Consider the following 18,983-nt stretch of genomic DNA (forward strand, 5'->3'; position numbering starts at 1 on the left):
CGTGGGCATGAGCAGGCTACCTTTCCGTAGCCATCAAGATGTTTCGTCCACAAGCTTTCTTTTCCTTGGGTTCTGAGAAACGTGTGGCTTTCCTTCAGCATTTTATGTGTGCTTCTATTTTTATTGGAGATTGAAATGGGGGAGTCATGTGACTAGCCCGCCTTGTATTATTCACTGTTGATTGACGGCTTGTAATGTACTGCACACGCCACGTGTTAACGCTGCAGAATGACAGACTCCGGGAGAAGGGCTGTCCCCGCTGACCCCTACTCTAATGCAGGGCAGAGGAGGACAGCCTTTACAGACGTAATCTGATTTTCATCCCATTTGGCAAGCTATCAGGAGAAAAAAAATTTTTTTTAAATATATTTTTATTGATTTCGCAGAGGAAGGCAGAAGGAGAGAGAAATAGAAACATCGACGATGAGAGAGAATCATTAATCAGTTGCCTCCTGCACACCCTACCCTGGGGATCGAGCCCACCCCCTGGCAAGTGCCCTTACTGGGAATCGAACCATGATCTCCTGGTTCATAGGTTGATGCTCAACCACTGAGCTACACTGGCCAGGCAGGAGAAAAAAAAATTTTTAAGAGAGCATCTGTATCCTAGTGCCCATCCTGGACCTAAGTCTGGTTTCTCCATACAATTGGTGCAGAGAAATAAGATGCAAATGGTGCTTTGTTCCTACTGGTTCCAAGCTCAGTAACCAAGACTAGGAGAGAAGTACAGTTTGCAAGCTTCTCTTTGGACTGGCTGAGGGGTGGTGGGAGCAGGAGGGGAGGGGGGCGCCAGACAGTAGCCAGACACACATGTAAGTAAAGTGGCCATGCTAGACTTTTTAGAGAACAAAGAAGCAAACCTTTGAACTTGATATGCGATGCCTTCATTAGCTTCCGCCGGCACTTACAAAGCATGGGATCTGAGTCCCAGAGAACACTGGCACATGTATACAGCGTATGGATTTGTATTGCTTCCCCTGTTTGTATATTTCATAGTATTTGGAAAACTGCCTTCATTTTCCTGTGTGGGGAAAACTCTTGCTACCTGTATTACTTGATCTCAGACCCATAGTTGATGGTTCAGTCTGTCCTTAAGTTAAAGGAGTTTTGCTTTTCTAATGTTATACTCTTTCTCGGTGTATGACTGCAACTTGAATCATTCTTCTCCTGTTGTTGGACATAAACTTATCCTGTACCGATGTATTTATTAACACGTGTATTTTATTATGGAGCATATCAATAAAAATATTAAAAAATAACAGATTGTTTTTTACCAACTCTATAGCACTTTTGTGAGTTCTTTCAACACCATAATGTCTATGTTTGTATAGAATAGATAGGTGTTTTTTCCTGAGTACAGTATTATTCCGCACATGGCACGAGTTTGTCCATTTTTTCTGGAAATCATGTCAGTTAGCCTCTGCGCTTACATGAGCATTTCTAAGCCTCTTTGATTTAAGACTTAAACTTACGGAGGCTGGGAGGTTCAGTTGGTTTTGAAGAAGCAATGAGACCATTTTCATGGCCTGATACCCTCAGTTTCCCACCTGATCGGCTGTCAAATTGATTTTTCCCCACCCCCTTCCTGTCTTCTGAAACAGGCATGTCCCAGCTGCTTTCTTAACAAGTAGAAACAAATCATAACCCTAAAATCTGCCTGTAGCATTGTGGACTAAGACATTTCGGTCCCAAATCAAGTGATAAAAACACTCAGTTTTACATATTTCTTACATCTTCATCTCCAGAATAAATATGTGACTGTCAGGACATCAGCTCAGATAAATATGTATCATGAGAATGTAGTCTATTTCATCTTCTGTAGCACGTGTCTTTCCATGGTGACTTTTTATTCCAGCTATGAATTCACAATGGGGCCCCTCCCCCAAAAAGAAAGCTGGCTTTGATTCTCTGCTTGTTCGATCAGACAAGTGAACCAAAGAACCATTAAGAATCCCAGATTGGCCGTAATTTGAGGGTGTACAGCAGCCATTTAGTCACATGTAGATGAGCACTAGTTTAGTTTCCCGTGAAAAACACTATTAGTCACTGGGAATATTTTTTCCCCTACATCATAAATTTTAATGTCACTGGTGAAAGAAAGCTTCCCCATCAAATGATCTCTTACATAAGAGCATGTGGGCTTAATGTTGACTAATTTGTCATCGTTTCAATCATAGCATAGGATTGTCATAAAACTAAGGAACATAATTGGCCTCATTCTTCTCCAAAACAGCGAACATCCCATCAACCAAGGGGCTGATATACAAGTTAATATAAAATGCTTCATTTTTAGCACAAAACAAATAAATACAAAAGCGGATCCAGCCGCACATCCTATACATGGTCGATCTTATACCAAGCAATAGTCCAAGAGACTCTTACATTTTGGAAAGGATGAACTGATGCTAAAATTGAACTCATATTAAATATTTATATGTAATTGATGGAAAATATACTTCTAGTTTCTACCCTTTTCTAAAAGGCAGTGCTGATTGTAACTATGTATTATGATGATTTATTAGGGGTATTTGTAAACCATGCATGTATGACAATAATGCATACCTAATATTCCTGCAATTATATAGCTTGGTTTTTCTTAGTAGTAAAAAATCATTGTTGATATAGTGGTGAATTACAATTTCTCTTGTAAATTGGCTAGTAGGGTCTTTATCTATGTCTGTTTTATATGTAATGACGATTTGTAACATCTGTCTGTTTGTATTTGTGTCAGTTGCTCCTTATAAGAGCTCATAGGAAAGAACTATGGAAGCCACTCCATGTTTGAGACATGGCAGTGGCTGAGATGCAAGCTCACTGATAAGAACTGTTTCTAGATGCTTACAAGTAAACCAGTAGAGGAAATAGGAGTTGTGATCCACAGGAACGTAACTTGCTTAAGGTTAACCATCATGAGGCAAAGTTTTAGTGCTAGATGTTTCTCCTGACCTGCCACTGACTCCTGAACTTTAATTCAACTGCAAGGGCAATTATTTTTCTGACAGGTTGAATTTTTTTTTTACATTTAAGAAAGAAAGAAAAAAAAATTGCACTTGGCTTTCATTTGCCTGTACATGATAAGCTCTATGCAAACTGGAAGCCAGACAGAAATTATTAAATCTGGCCCTAAATTATTATATTTTTCCCCCAACAGGAATCAATTCATTTACAGCTTTCCAGTTTCCCCAGCCTGCAAGAGGAGGATAAATCTAGGAAAGATGACCCTGAAAGAGAAAAAGAAAAGGATAAAAACAAAGATAAATCCTCTGAGAAACCCAAGATCAGAATGTTATCAAAAGGTGAATGTGAACATTTTCTTAACTTACTCAATTTAGAAAAATGAAGAATCAGAGAACAATTCTAGATTTTACATGCATATTCACCTCCCACCAAATTCCGTATTTAATTGTGTGTGTGTGTGTGTGTGTGTGTGAGTGTGTGTGTGTATGTATAAAAGATGTGAACTTCATTTTTCCCCCTGTTCATAGTGTCATTATTTATGTAGCTTAAAAGGTTATTTTTAGGATCACATTTTTTGGGTTTTCATTGGGACTTCCTATTTTCAAAGATAAGTTTATAGGAGCAGTGAATATAAATTTGTTCTAGTTTCAGGTTTATTAGTCCCATTCATTTAGATTGATGAACAGCAATGATACCCAGTTTTATATCTTAACTTTCATGTTTATCTTTAAGGACAGATAGTGGACTAGCAATGCTCAGTCCACAGGTGATATCCTCCCCAAAGCACAGATGTATGTATCCCTGTCAATGAAATACACACTTACCATTTTACCTGCCACAGATGAACTTGGTTTGTGCAACCCATATATTATTACATAATATCTCACTTAAAATATACACATTTCTACTTCAATAAAGATTTTCCCAAAAAAAGTCATTCCTCCTAAATCTGCAGTCTTACAATCCAGACTTTTCAAATCATTGCCATCCATAGAACTGTACAAAACTAAAAAAACAAAACAAAAAAAACAAAAAACAAATTTAAATTAAGTTGAAATGAACAATGCCACAAACAAATAGCTTCCCAGTAGACTTTTGTTAGTAAATGAAAAACGGATAGGGTGTTCGATCAGCTGAGGAACGGCAACTACTTTTAGCATTATGCTCTGTAACCAACATCTGCTTATATTTATTGCTGAATTTCTAAAATTACAGGTGTATACAAGAGTAAAGAAATACAGCATCCTAAAATGGTTTTAGAAATTAAGCTTTAGCTAGAATCAGAAGATTTGGAAGACCTGGAAATATTTAGTAACCTACATTTTGTATTGTTTAATATTTAGATAATCTTAGGGCTTCCTTCTTTCCTTCCTTCCTTCCTTCCTTCCTTCCTTCCTTCCTTCCTTCCTTCCTTTCTTCCTTTTCTTCTTCTTCTTCTTCTTCTTCTTCTTCTTCTTCTTCTTCTTCTTCTTCTTCTTCTTCTTCTCCTCCTCCTCCTCCTCCTCCTCCTCCTCCTCCTCCTCCTCCTCCTCCTCCTTCTCCTTCTTTCTTTCTCTCTCTCTCTCTCTCTCTCTCTCTCTCTCTCTCTGTCTCTCTCTCTCTCTCTCTCTCTCTCTATGAAATCTCCAACTCCAGAGCTCTCTCTGTGAGTTGACAGTACCTGTCACGTGGAGGTCATGCCCTTGCTGATTTTAAGCTCAGAAGGAACCCATGATAACTGACTCCACCCACCACCCACCCAGACTGTGCCTCCCATGATGGTTGAGTAGGCCACACTCGGGATCTATTGGGTGTTCTCAATCCCTGAGTCTAATTTTTATTCTGATGTTAGACTGGCAGACTGCTCGTTTTGAAATAGGTAACTTTCATAGCAATAGCTTCACCTAAAGTTTCCCTGAACAGAAAAGATTGGGAAAACTTTTTGACTACCCCCACCCCACCCCTCACTCCAACCACTACCCCCCTCATTCCTGACAACCCCGTTATGCTGTTTGTTTCAGATTGCAGCCAAGAATACACGGATTCTACAGGCATAGACTTACATGAGTTTCTGATTAACACGCTAAAGAATAATTCCAGGTAAATTCTCAAACAAACCTCTTATTTTTAGAAGACTCGAGTGGAATATTATCATTGAACTCATCCATCCAAATACTTCTAAGAGGGGAGATGTATAGACACCTTCTCTGATGTCTTAAACCCTCTCCTGGGTTTGTATGTTGACTATTGATAGAAAATCTTAATTTCTGGGTGAATAAGTTATAGTTTACAAATTCTGCTTTCCTGGCCACAAAGAGATATGGGTTAAGGGGAAAAATAGAGGTGGGGGGAGAGAATCAATATCAAATAAACCAATTATGCTTCAATGCAGTTATATAACCACCTGCTTGGGCTTTGCTTTGTTCTAGTTTCCAATTAATTTAAAATATGCAACTTATTTGATGTGCTTTATGGGCCTAATACCTTGCATATTCTAATTAACATGAAAACTGCAAACGTGTCGATTATTAAAAATATTTAATAATTAATGAGTTTAGAAATAAGCTTAAGAGGAATGAAACCATATATATTACCTAGCATATTCAAAAGAAGAGTTAGATAAGAGTTTGGAGGCGTGATCTTTTTCATGCATCCAAATGAACTTTTTGAGTCTTTGGCAATGGAAAAGCACATGAAAAACTACATTTTCACATTTATGTTGCAGGGACAGGATGATCCTCTTGAAAATGGAGCAGGAAATTATTGATTTCATCAGCGACAACAAGTATGTGAAATGGCAGTTCTGGTTAATTTGCATGATGCATCTTCATTTGGCATTGGGGTCGAATTATTCACTCTGGAAAGGTTTGGGGATGGATAAAACGTTTAGTACGTTTGCTGATTTGTTCAGTGGCGATTCCATTGGAGCTCTATGTTACTGGGGATTTGCTGCTTGGACCATGTTTGCTCCTGCTTGTTAAATTCCTGACAAAACGGCCATGAACCGGGGCCCACCGATTAGCATAGAGTAGCTGTAACAAGAAGCGACCCTTTTCATTTTGATGATCGCGTTTTAATGGGCTCCAGCTGGCTGCAGTCAGTTATGCCTGGAAATAATTGTGCCGCTGTCACCGTAAACCATGTAATGACACATCTCCAGCTAGGCGCCTGCGCTCCCATCACTCCCATACGATGCCATATCATCTGTCCTGAGCCTGGCTCGGGCGATAAGGTATCATGGACTAAAACGGAACACTTTCCAAACAGACACTGCGTTCTCCTTGGTGGGAGAAAAAATGTGCAACCAGGAAACAAAGATATTTATTGTAGCCTAATGGATGCATCTACAGTAAGGGGACAAATTGTCTCAACACGGAAACGTGAAGATGCCAGAGACGAGCGGTTTGGGTGGGAGAAGAATGGTTTTGTGTGTGTGTGTGTGTGTGTGTGTGTGTGTGTGTGTGTGTGTGTCTGCCTGTGAAATGCACTCAGGGCCAGAGACAAAAATGCTGACCCCACTTTTTTCCGGTCCTCTCTTTCAGTAACCATTATAAAAAGTTCCCTCAGATGTCCTCCTATCAGAGGATGCTCGTCCACCGCGTGGCAGCTTACTTCGGGCTGGACCACAATGTGGATCAAACAGGGAAATCCGTTATCATCAATAAGACCAGCAGCACGCGAATGTAAGCCCCCTCGCTGCCCTTAGTTAGCATTTATTTTCCTTTTCTCTCCTGTGTTCATTTATAAGAGTGCAGGTACAATGCGAAGCATGTGACATTTAAGATGCACATTGTTCTTTACGGCTCGTTCTTATCAGCAGTCATGTGGCATTCACTGTAGAGGATGATCGGAGGACCAGGGAAGTTTATAAAATTCAGGCAACGAAGTGGACTTATTCCCTGATCTCTAGCAGAGGTCCTGAAACATGTTTCATTTCCTCCCATCCGGACCCCTTACAATTATTAACAAAACTGTGAAACGTTTTATGGCAAAACGTTAAGTCAAGTTAAAAATCACAAACATTTTAAAACAACGACATGTGCAGGGTAATTGTCCTTTTATTTCTTTTTGTGGCTTTTAAATGAAAACAAACAAACAGCAAACCTGGAGGAGAAATGCTGCCTCTAAGACCCAGTTCTTTACTTACTGGCTGTGTGGCCTGAACCGCGTCATTTAAAATCTGCCACCTCAGTGTCTGTCCCTTGCAAAATGACAGTTCTGAACTCAATGATGCATAAGTTCTAGCTCTAAAAAGAGCATGGATTTTGGTTTAGTTTTTTGTTTGTTTGTTTGTTTGTTTGTCCTTAAAAACAGTGTTTGATTCTATCTTACTATCTTTCCATGGTCCCACCAGAAGCATACGATGCATAGTTATTTGCTTTGGAAATTTGAAGCTGCCTTGAACTTGGGTCTCTTTTGAGTACAAAGCAAGTCCGTTTCATAAGCCAAATACGCGTGCAATGGGAAAGCTGTCCAAAGTAAAGCATTCTCTTAAAACATGCGCATGTTCTAATTTATCTTTTTTCTCTGTGCTTGGTAAATTGTGTGCATTGCATAGTTTTTAGGAATGCTATGTCACTGAAGTGATTGTTTGTGTCAAGCAAAGAAACACGGTTACAATTCTTTCTCTTCTGATCACCAGACGTGGAGACAGGAAGGGACCGAGATGAGGCTCTTTCTGGACTCAAGGCCCAGTCTGTGCTCAGCAGAGCTAGAGTGCAGGTCTCAGTGGAGAAAAGAGAAACACAACTTGGGAGATCTGAGACTGAGCTTGGCTATTACCTCAGGGACACTGAGCTCGGGGCTTAAATGACTTATCTGCAGGAGAGTTTGAAGTGGAGACTATTGAAGAGCCCTTGAAGCTTCAGAATTATCGGGTCTTGTGGTTGTATTCTACTTTGCTGGCAAAATACATTTTAGCATTTACCAGCTCTCCACTCTGATTGTTGGCACATGTGCCTCCTGTTTTGAGTAGTCTTAGAAATGGAAAGGTCACTGTCCTCTAATCCTTCACATCTTCCCTCTCCATCAGATACTCCCAGTTCTTGCTATTGTGGTTGCTTTTAACTCTCCATTCTGTGTTGTTGTTGTTTTTGTGACTTTCAGATGCCACAGGGCAGGGAGGGGCACACATATTGCAAAATAGGCAAGCAAGGAATGATTTTCTTTTCATTTGTTTTTCTCCTCTTTCTCTAAAAGCCCATCACAGAAAAAGCCCATAGGTCAGCTAGACTGTTTGATATAGTTCCAACCGATATAGAGAGTGCATTTATTTTTTTCATGCACACTCATTTTGCAATCACAGGGTCATGAATCTCAGTAGCCATGTTTGAGACCCATTCTCTTATAGAATTGACTGCTTTCTGGTTGATGGTGAGTGGAGATTTTTAAGTTGACATTCACCATATTGTGTTTTTCAACCTTTTGTTCTAGCTCTCTTTCCCCAATATATTGCCAGAAATAGGTTTCACTCTCTAGCACTTTGAAATGTTTTCGATTGGGATTCTTTGTTAACTGTCAGATTGAGTGTCAAAGCCAAATGAGCTTCTCGGAAATCTGGGGCGGAGGTATTAGGCTCTGTGCTATTTTGGTACCGCAAACAGTGTTTATAACACATATATTCTCTATAATGTTGCTTTTTTGACATTTAAGATGGGGCTGAAAAGTGTGAACAGTGATTTTATAAATACTATTTAAGTGCTGCAAATAGAAGAGTCTGTTTTTATGTGAGAAGTTTTACCCTTCTCTTTGTCTCTCTTCCTTTATCTACACTTTCTCTGGCTTTATTTTTTTATGTTTTCAAGCCCAGAGCAGCTCATTGCTCATTTATTAAATAATTTTTCCATCCCCTTTCCTTTCCTTCAACCTAGAGAAAGGATTCAAGTCCAGGGTATACCCTTTGGAGACTAAACACCATCCACTTGCACTAGTGTTTTCCAAAGGGCCAACATCAGTCAAGCCCAAAACCCCACAGGCATTGGAATGTTTCTGCATATGTCAGAGTAACAACTGTTTAACTAGCTCCAGATCATTTGTATGCTAAAAGGTTGTCATATCTTCAATTTTTTTTCTTTTGTCTTTCACACTCACCCACTGTCAATGCCTTACATTCCCTACTCTAAAGGGACACAGCAAGAAAGGAAAGAGCAAATCCACTGAAGAAGAGTGGTGACAGCTCCCAGACACCCTGCAGTAAGAATGGTGGTCTGAAGGCAGAGGTTTGATGGGACACCAAAAGAGTCTAGTGCTCTCTAGTGCTCAAGAACTCCAGCCCTGATTCCTAAGGACCTAGGTGTTTGATGAGTGATACATAGTACTTGGCTTACTTATTTGTTTCAGAACAGATGGTCAGCTGAGCTGGCTATTGGGTGAATCACAAGAACCATGCAACTTATTCTAGCACTAAGTAAAGATTCTCTCTAGATGAAGCAGTTGTGACCAGTTGACTTTGTTAAGAATCTTGAAGTGAAGGATAACTATTGCACTAGGAGGTAGGATTGTGGGGCCTCCCACCGTCTCAGTGGGCTGACCCAGAGAGGGTTGGACAGCAGTACATCAGAATCTATGGACATCAGTTCTGCTTAATATCTAAAGAGGCTAAAGCGTAAAATGGGAATCTTTGGTGTTTGACTCTTAGGTATTTCATTCCATGAAAGTGATTGATTGCATTTTTACCAAAACAAACAGAAAAAAATACCATACTTTCCTCCCACATTTATTATATTTCTTCACCTTTGGCTGTGAATAAACAGAGTGGCATCCTCATATGGATGCTTGCTTGACGTCCTCTGAAGCAGACCAGGTACCTCTTGGACATCCATGAGTGGCTGGTTGCCATCTTGTAGTTTTTAAACATGGTAATGTTATATAGGAAGCTTTATATAGGAAGAACATTGAAAGTCATCTGACTTGAAGTCAAATATTAGAAGCCTAACTAAGAATTGTATTGCTCTCAAGAAAAACAGCGAAGTTTAATTTACTGAACAACCTTGTGTTTTAATCAATACTCAGACTCAAAGTAAGACCTATGTTATCATTGGTCCCACTACAGATCATTTCTCTCAAATATTATATATTATCATACTATTATTCTGAAATATCTCAGAGACCATAAGGTTGTATAGATGAGATAGGTAAACCATGGAGATATATTGTGAGGAGAGAAAATATATTTGCTGTATTCCTTTCCTGACTTGAAATAATTTACGAGCCTTTGAGTGTCAGATGTGTGATTTCTCCACTTAATTTTGGAAATGAAATATGCATGTGCCTTCTGTAACGTTAGTATTCTTTCTATAACATTTTTTGAACAAAGTTTTCCCATGGAATAATGATACTTTTTAAATTTTATTTTTTTAATCTTACAACATTCTAGGTAGATAAAGCTGAACCATTTTACAGGAGCAAAAACTGAGATTCGTGTCTTGATCTTTCTTACCTACTCAATTCACAGAAGACCAAGACTAAAACCACTGCTCCTGGCCCTCAGCCATGACTCTTCTCCTAAGATTAGAAAAACAACAACAAATCTTAATAGAATAAGTACTCTGGAATGATGATAAGATCCCCAAACACTATTCTTTCACCATTTATTTCCTACAACATCCTAATTTGCATTTAATTACTTTAAAAAACTGAACAGAGAACTCAATTCAACAACTTTTATACTAATGTTAAAATTATGACACCAACAAAACATCAGGACCACAGAACCCACAGGATTAAAAATTGTCCTGGCAGACTTGGAAGTGAGACAAAGCCCATGTTTTTAAAGCTTGTAAAGCAGGAAGTACTTCTCAAGTGTTCTATATGGGGCTGCCAACAAAAGAAGCATAGACTATGGAACATGCCCATCTTCTGTTGATAGTCTATTTGAGGAACCAATATAATTTTGGTCAGGACTGTGTGTGTGTGTGTGTGTGTGTAAAAACATGATCTGTGTTTAGAAAAAGAGGTTCACTGTACATGTACATGCTACATATAGTATTGCCCTGAACATACAAGAATAGTGGAGGGAGGGAGATTGCTCTGGGTTGGTTCTTAATCTACAGCTGTGCTTGTGTGGGCAGCAGAATGAGCCTGAGGTCCTGAGAGCTCCCTTCGTGGCTTCAAAGTCATAGGAATTGGCAGTCATTTCAGCACTTGGGAAAAGTTTTAGGACATACTTGTCGGTGAAAACCTGGTTGTATACAATCAGTAGCTGTGTCTTATGTCTTACTAATCTTAAGATTTCTGATAGTGGAGAGAGGCCATTAGCATATTACCATAGCTATAGGAAGGAGATAATTAGGGCATAGAGTAGATTAAAAAAAGTTGTAGTTTAATGGTCAAAGGTGTTTGGTTTCCACTCAGTTGTGTACGTAACTGCTAGACTGTAATTATTGGTACAGATCTTCAAACAATCAATTGGAATCTACCAAGAGAAGTGGATATCTACCTAATATGTTTTATGCCCCAACCAGACTCCTTCCAACTTCTCAGCCTTTCTAGATTCCACAACATTTCCAGGGGAACATAGCCCCAAACTTCCTAATTTCTACTTCCCAATCTCCTGGCCTTCAACCCGGAAATACGAACACATAGCATTTCTTTATACATACAAAAATTATCTGTTAATTCTGTGTCAATTAAAATACACTATTCATTCTGCACTTTCTCAGTAAGTAAAAATACAATATTTGCCTATAAGCTGAAATGGAATACTTGTTTACACACCATTTCAATATACATACAAGCCCAAAAGCCTTAATGCCAAGAAACAATAGTCATGTTCAATGAACATGTTACTTTAAGAAAATGGTTACTTGTTTCTTTGGAACTGATGAATCAAACCATTATTTGATTATTGTAGGTTGGATCTCTCCTAATTAAGGTTAACACGAATGTAAACGTCAGTTCACTATCCATTGGTGGACTTTTAGATCTAGGCTACTCAGAAAAATGTAAAAAGTGCTAATACTAGCTTGTCACATTTCCTGAGTGCTTTGCTAGTGCCTGCCATTGGGCTTGGCACTTTACTTGCACTGCCTGTATCTTATTTAATCCCACTAAACCTTTTGAAATAAGTGTGATTACTTTCCTTTTTTTTTAAACAACAAAACAACACTTCTGTCAGAGGGATGCTAAGTAGCTTGCAAGAAGTCACACAGTTAGTAAGCTGCAGAGCTGAAAAAGCACAGTAATGGGTGTTTTGAAAAGCCATATTCTGTTAGGCTTGCCAATCAGTAATTTATGTGTGAATTGTTTAAAACTTAGCTTAATTTTAAAACTGTTGCTATGTTACATTTGGTATGCTAGCTCACGTCCATTTTATGTGAAGTTGTTGGGTTGTGCTCATAGGCATGGTGTTTTGTGGGGAATAGAGCTTTGAGTCATCGGATATATTAATGCTACTTCCTTTTAATGTTCATATGATATTTTTAGTGATGTTCCTATAATATTGAAATGGAAGAATGGAGAGCTTAAAGAGAAGACAGTATCAGTATTAGCCCTCTTTTTAAAAAAATATTTTTATTGATTTCATAGAGGAAGGGAGATGAAGAAAGATAGAAATATCAGTGATGAGAGAGACTTATTGATTGGCTGCCTCCTGCACACCCCACAACCTGGACATGTGCTCTGACCAGAAATCGAACTGTGACCTCATGGTTCATAGGTTGATGCTCAACCACTGAGCCACGCTGGCTGGGCAGCCTTCTTCTTTTTAAATGTCTCCTTTATGGAAATTCTCACTGTGTAGGCACACTTGTAGCAATATGTCTGTTTTGTGAAGCTGAGTAGATCCAGCCGGTGTGTAAGCCTCTTTGGTATTGCTGCTGATACTGGACTCCATACAGTTCAGAAATGGCCGAACTCACAAACAGATAATATAATATTCCAGGTCTTATTTGTACGTGATTTATTTCTCTTTTTCAAATTAAATACTTTCTCCTTTATTCCTCATCCCTCTTATTTTTTATATCATTATAATTTAGATTTCTCCTTTAAAAGGAAGAAAAAGGTTGAGATTAGACACTATCACCTAGTTATTATCATTAGTAAATGCATGTTTCTATGCATATAGATCAACAAAGACAGAGCAATAAAATGTGTTTGTTTGCTAACTGGATTATATATATTGGATGTCTTAATGTAATAAGCCACGACCAGAAGCAGGACCATAATTAATCCTGGTATTTTTTAAAGTAGCAGAGCAGCAGAAAGACTAAGCATTGCTCTGGCAAAATAAAACATTTTTAGATGATTATGAAATAATATATGCCATGAACGAAAATTTAGAAACTATTCAGAAAGTAAGAATATTTTCATTGTTCATAATCCAGTGATTAAATACAAACCACTTTTAAATTGTTGAATATGTTTCCTATCTTTCTAAACTAATAGTCTTTGTTAATTTGTTGTTCTGAAATACTACATGTTTACTATAATAATCAGAAGTATATCAAAGACTAGCAGTAAAAGTTACCCATTATCTTACCATCCAGAGACAATCACTGCTACCAATGTTGTGATTATTATATATTGTAGTTTCAACAAATCTGATCATGGTACATTTTTTTATAAATTGCTTTTCTATGATAGTAAAGTATTGAATATCATTTTATAAAGTTGCCTTTTCCATATGGAGATATTTTAAGTTACTTAATCAATCCACCACGGATTTCTACTGTTTTGCTGTCTTGATCAATGGAACTGTGTATTATGCATTACTATTTCCTATGATTTCAGTCTTAGAAATAGAATTACTGTGTCAAGGAGGAATGACATTTTCAAGGCTCTCATGCCCATAGCCAGTGTGCCTGAGCAGTGGTACCAATTTAAGAGAAGATGTCTTACTGACCCTTGTGGCCTTTAAATATTCTGTTTAATTTTGTTGCTCATGAATAGCCTTATATTAGAGGAGGGTCAGGGTGTATCCTATGCTAGTTTGCATGTCTCTGTTTATACACACAGTATACAATCAAAATAGAGAAAAAATAAAATGAACTTTTCAAAGGTGGAGAGCATAGTCAGCCAACTCGTTAGTCAACAGAACCAAATATCAACAGTACAATGATTGAAATTTCTTTTGAGAGCCAAATTTTTTAAACGTAAACTCCTTCTAATGCCACTTCTTCAAAATAGACTCGTCCAGGTCGTGGTATTTTGTGGAAGAGCCGCACTCAAGGGGCCAAAGAGCTGCATGTGGCTCAAGAGCTGACCACTGGACTGTAGAGAATTGAGAACATCCTTTTGAAAGATGCTAATAGTGGAAGCACTGGCTATATTGGATTTATAAGGTATAGACTAAGTTAATGAGACTAAAATGGTACAAAATGACAAAATAATAGTGGATATGGTGAAATACTTAAAGAGGAATGGCCAGGCTTTGTTTGTTAAAGAAAAAAATCAGTTGTAAATACTTTAATTGAAAAATGTAAAGCATTAAGAGAAACTTAGATTCCTCTACGTTTGGCTTTTAAGTATTTTTGATAGATGTCTTGTACCACCAAAATATTTATCCTGTTGTGTTCAGCAACCTTTTTTCATTAAGATATTTATGCATATTGATGACCATCTTTTAATTATTCAGTATGAAATTCAAAATCTTTGTATACCTCCATACTTCATAGAACCGAATTCTTCATTTGTGTGTATAGAGAGGGAGAAGAAGATAGGGAAGGACTAAGCTATTTGGAAGAAAAGTAATATATTTGGCCTCAAGAAACTGGCAGTGAGAGCAAACCATTGAAAATACTTCTAGAACAAAAGATTTTAAAAATCATTATAAGAGCTGCTCATCTATTCTAAGCTCAAAGAGAAAAACTCCAACTGTAATTGGAGTTAATTGACTAGAAGAATTAATTGATTGACTTACATAGTATTTCATTCAGCCTCACTTCCTCTCAATTCATGAGCTGTCTAGTAAGGAACAATGAGGAGTTAATTCTAAATTTTTTTTTTTTTTTTTTTTTTTTTTTTTTTTTTTTTTTTTTTTGGCTATTCCTCATTTGAGGATATTTTTCCATTGATCTTTAGAGAAAGTGGAAGGGAGGGGCAGAGATAAAGAGTTAAATATCCATGGATATGAGAGGGACACGTTGATTGGTTGCCTCCTACATGTGACCAGATTAGGGTTAGGGATCAAGCCTGCAATTGAGGTACGTGCCCTTGACTGGAACCAGACCCAGGACCTTCAGTCCACAGGCCAGCACTCTAACCACTGAGCAAACCGGTCATGGCAAGTTAATTCTAATTTTTGAAAGGTTTGGTTGGGGATGCCAGTGCTATCCGCCATGCATGAACAAGGAGTTTCCTGGTGGATGCCTGCTATGAATTGTGGGAAAACCTTGTTTTACATTAAAAGGGAAGAGATTTTTTTCATCAAGAAGAAATTTTAAGTTCATATTTTCTGCATTTTAATGATACAGAGAAAGCTAGAAATAATAACTCATGGACTAAAATACATGGATCATTCTCTATAAAACCAATCTGGAAAAATCTTATTAGGGTTATTTTATTTCCTTTACACATACTTCAGATGGTTACTTCATAATATCTGAAAACATTTTTGGAAAATCATAAAGTGGATTAATAATTTGGGATGCTAGGTTCTAATGTTGAAAAAATTTAAGCAAGCTGTTTGAAAAGCAGTTATGGAAAATGCGCTTTGCATAATTTATATCAGAGTAAGAAATATTCTTGCTCTAACTATTACTTACCTTGTTGATTAGAACAAATTCCTCTGACTACCCTTATGTGATGGAGCATTTTACCTAAATATGTCCTGCTGTGAAAAACAAACAAACCAGCCTTACAAAGAAACGCAAATGAAATTTCAAAAATAGTGTTTGAATAGCTCTCTCCTACTTATGACACTCTGAACTGAGGAATTCCAAAACTAGAAAAGCTAAGATTCCTATTTCTACCTCTCTTTCAAAGATACTCTCAAATTTTTTAAAAATGTTAATAACATGATTATTTTGGGTCCCCTTAATGTAAAACATGAATTTGATTTTTAAAGATCCTCTTATAATGATCTTCTTATCATTTGAGATTTTGCTTGCTGTAGAAACAGGTATGGGGTAGGGGTGTTCAAAATGATGAGGAACAAAGTTAAAATGTGTCCCCTTCCCCTGTTGTTGAACTTCTGCTCCTACGAACAAGACTCTCTTCTGTTCTGTTTTATGATTTTACAATGCATGACTGCATATCTTATTCAGTGACCCTTTGATCTTTTCCTTTAATTGCATTGATTTATATACAGCTGCACTAACTTTTTATTCATTCATACATCTATTCATTTAGCTGTTTAACCAAATGCCTCCCATATGCCAGGCACCGTTCTAGGCACTAAGGACTAAGTATGTAAAAAGAAGGTTTAGCCCAGGCCGGGTAGCTCAGTGGGTTAGAGCATTGTCCTATTTGCCCATCTAGATTGTTTGTTATGCTTCACTACATTTTAAATGTGGTGGAAAATGCTGACATTGACCTTTAAGATGATGTGATGCAGGGTTTTTGTTTTCATTGTGGGATTGAAGGTCCCACTGTGTGCTGCATTAACAGAGAGCCTCATAGCTCTGCAAGGATATGAATAGACTGATGCCTGCGGCTTAGTGGACAGGTCTATAAACTTGGAGCCAAAATGTCATTGGGGAAGGGGGTTATTTATCTGTAAAAGAGGCAAAATATATTTGCTTCTCATACATCAAAGTTGCATTGTAAGGGTTGAAAAAGAGAATGATAAAATTTTGCAAACATGAAGATGTTCTAGAAGCTATAACTAGCATTATCCCAGTTTTCTGTTAGTATCTGTTCACCACTCTCAGTATAATTTATGTGTATGCATTTAAGGAAAGGATGAGTCCCACCAATAGTTGAATTATACATTTCAATGAACTTGTTTTTGAAGTGCTATTGACTTGTTTTGGGATCTATAAAGGAACAGTGACATGACCTTCCTCACTGGTCACCAAATTAAGCAACACACTTTGAAGCAGCTTCCTCATGACTGAAGGCCTAATGAACCCAGTAGGGATAGAAAACCCACTGAGCTTCAGAAGTAATCCATCAGATATGACGGGGACGCTTTAATGAGAGTCATAAATAACAACTATGTCTAAGCCCAGGACAAATATGTCAGCACTTCCTCTGGGGAGGAGCTCAAACCCAAGCCATCCTTTGAGCTCTTTGAGGTGCAGTGAGGATTGTGGGAAGTTAACAAGGAAGTGTAGCCCTTTCCTGTAATACAAAATGATTAAGAGGACCGGGGGAAAAAATCAATTGACTGATCAATAAGGTTTAACTGCTTGGAGCATTTTCCCCTCGCTAATCAGTCATTAGCTATTTCAACCAAATATTTCCAGTTTCTCCAATTACTGGACGGATTTAAGACTTGGTCAAGGATGTCAGAGCCTCCTGGAGCCAGATTCTAGGACAGTTCTCAGAGGAGAAAGAAGGCAATAATTTATAAATGACCCTCTCTCCGTTCAGATTAAGGAGATTCTTTAACAGGAGACTAGGTGGGGGATGGTCTCTCCTAGTTTCTGAACGTGGGGAAATTCATGTGTTACTCCCAAGTTCTAAACGTGTAAATGTGTTCTAGAACATGGGCGGGAACTTGATTTAATTCAAAAGTAATGGCAATCCAGATCACTAGAGGGACATCTACACACTCTATAGGTGCAGGCCTTTACCCTAGCTTTTAATCTTCCGCCATGGTGAGCAGCTAAAAAGACTCCGCATTCACACCAACCAAAGGTATTCTCACCGCACCTGGGAAGGGACATACATACCATCACCTCCCTGTATATTGTATATTGTATATCTGTATATTGCCAGAGATTCCAGAATCAAAACAGCACGTTAACTTTTTCTTCTAAAGTTGAATGCCACTGTGGGGGGGGGGGGGGAAAGAAAGAACACTGAGAAATAACTTTGAACAGGAGGCAAAACTTTTTATTGCTCTGTTTTCCTTTGCTGGCAGACCAGAGCAAAGGTTTTGTGAACATTTAAAAGATGAAAAAGGTGAAGAATCCCAGAAGCGGTTTATCTTGAAGCGAGATAACTCTAGTATTGATAAAGAAGACAATCAGGTTGGTCCTCAAGTTTGAGAGTGGCTGACGTTGTTTTTTGGAAGGTGGGCTGACTGGATATTCTTGTCGTCCCTCTGTGGCCCCTTTCTCCCTCTCCCCAGCCCCCCTCCTGCTTCCCCTCCCACCTCCCCCCGCCTCTGATACTACCACCCTCTCCCCAACCTCCTTTCCCCCTCGCCTCCCCAGTTGGCATTCAGTGAAGCCAGAAACCCACGTCCTGGTTGCTTTCGCGATGGCTCTGTGTTGGGCTGCATGGGTGGTGCTTGGCGCAGTTTCTGCTGCATGCGTTGGGGGTTGGGATGCCACAGGCTCCGAGCTGCTGGGAAAAAGCTCTGTCAGTCGCGTTTGCAGATGTCTGTGTAACTATGGCAGTCCTTCCACTCCCTACAGCTCTGTCCTTCAGTTGTGCACAAATTGAGCTGGATTGTCCAAGCGGACCGCTGATCACCGGGTGTAGCCGTAAAGAACAAACCTTGTTATGGTGAGGACAGGTGGATTTTGCAAGTACCCTACACTCAGTCTTCACAGCGAGGAACCAAGTTCATGTTCTAGTCTCCCGACCCTCCTCCCGCTCATGTGTAATTGTCTGTGTCAACTGTCTGCTTGTTTTGCATGAATTTGCACAATTCTCTTTCGCTGTGTGTGTGTGTATTTCGCTTGTGATAAAACATTGTGTTGTTGTAGGTAGCCTGACTCATGGTACTTTGCTAAGAGGGGACATGTTTTACTAAATCTCTTCTCCGGATGGTGTGGGATCCAGAGCTCTTAGGGAGAAGACTAAGTCAATGGCAAAAGAAAACAAGTTTCACAGGCAAAGAAGAACAGTCGAAAAGTCATGTAAATGCCGTAACACTTTGTGTCTCTGACAGTCAGAATAGATTGGTTGAAAACGACTTTGCTTTAAAATCCTTAAGGGCAAGATAATAAGCTTCTCACTCAAGTTATTATTTTAATTACTCTCGGTGAGTCACT

The 18,983-nt window shown here is 38.6% G+C and overlaps 1 protein-coding gene across 12 annotated transcripts in view; it reads left to right on the plus strand.

Moving 5' to 3' along the window:
• ARPP21 (cAMP regulated phosphoprotein 21) overlaps positions 1-18,983 on the plus strand; it is a 103,193-nt gene that overhangs the window by 5,206 nt on the left and 79,004 nt on the right. For 6 of the 12 annotated variants that reach the window (XM_084902225.1, XM_084902228.1, XM_084902229.1 and 3 more), the window contains exons 5-9: positions 3,152-3,296; positions 4,959-5,037; positions 5,663-5,722; positions 6,480-6,620; positions 17,903-18,011. In XM_084902225.1, coding sequence (XP_084758351.1) covers positions 3,152-3,296; positions 4,959-5,037; positions 5,663-5,722; positions 6,480-6,620; positions 17,903-18,011 — 534 coding nt within the window. Of the gene's footprint in view, positions 1,278-3,151; positions 3,297-4,958; positions 5,038-5,662; positions 5,723-6,479; positions 6,621-17,902; positions 18,012-18,401; positions 18,471-18,983 lie in introns of those variants that run through there. The other 6 variants (XR_014796645.1, XR_014796646.1, XR_014796647.1 and 3 more) reach the window with 3 other exon arrangements.

This window comes from Pipistrellus hanaki (assembly GCF_964339955.1).
Source record: "Pipistrellus hanaki genome assembly, chromosome: 13".
In the NCBI taxonomy this organism is placed as follows: domain Eukaryota; kingdom Metazoa; phylum Chordata; class Mammalia; order Chiroptera; family Vespertilionidae; genus Pipistrellus; species Pipistrellus hanaki.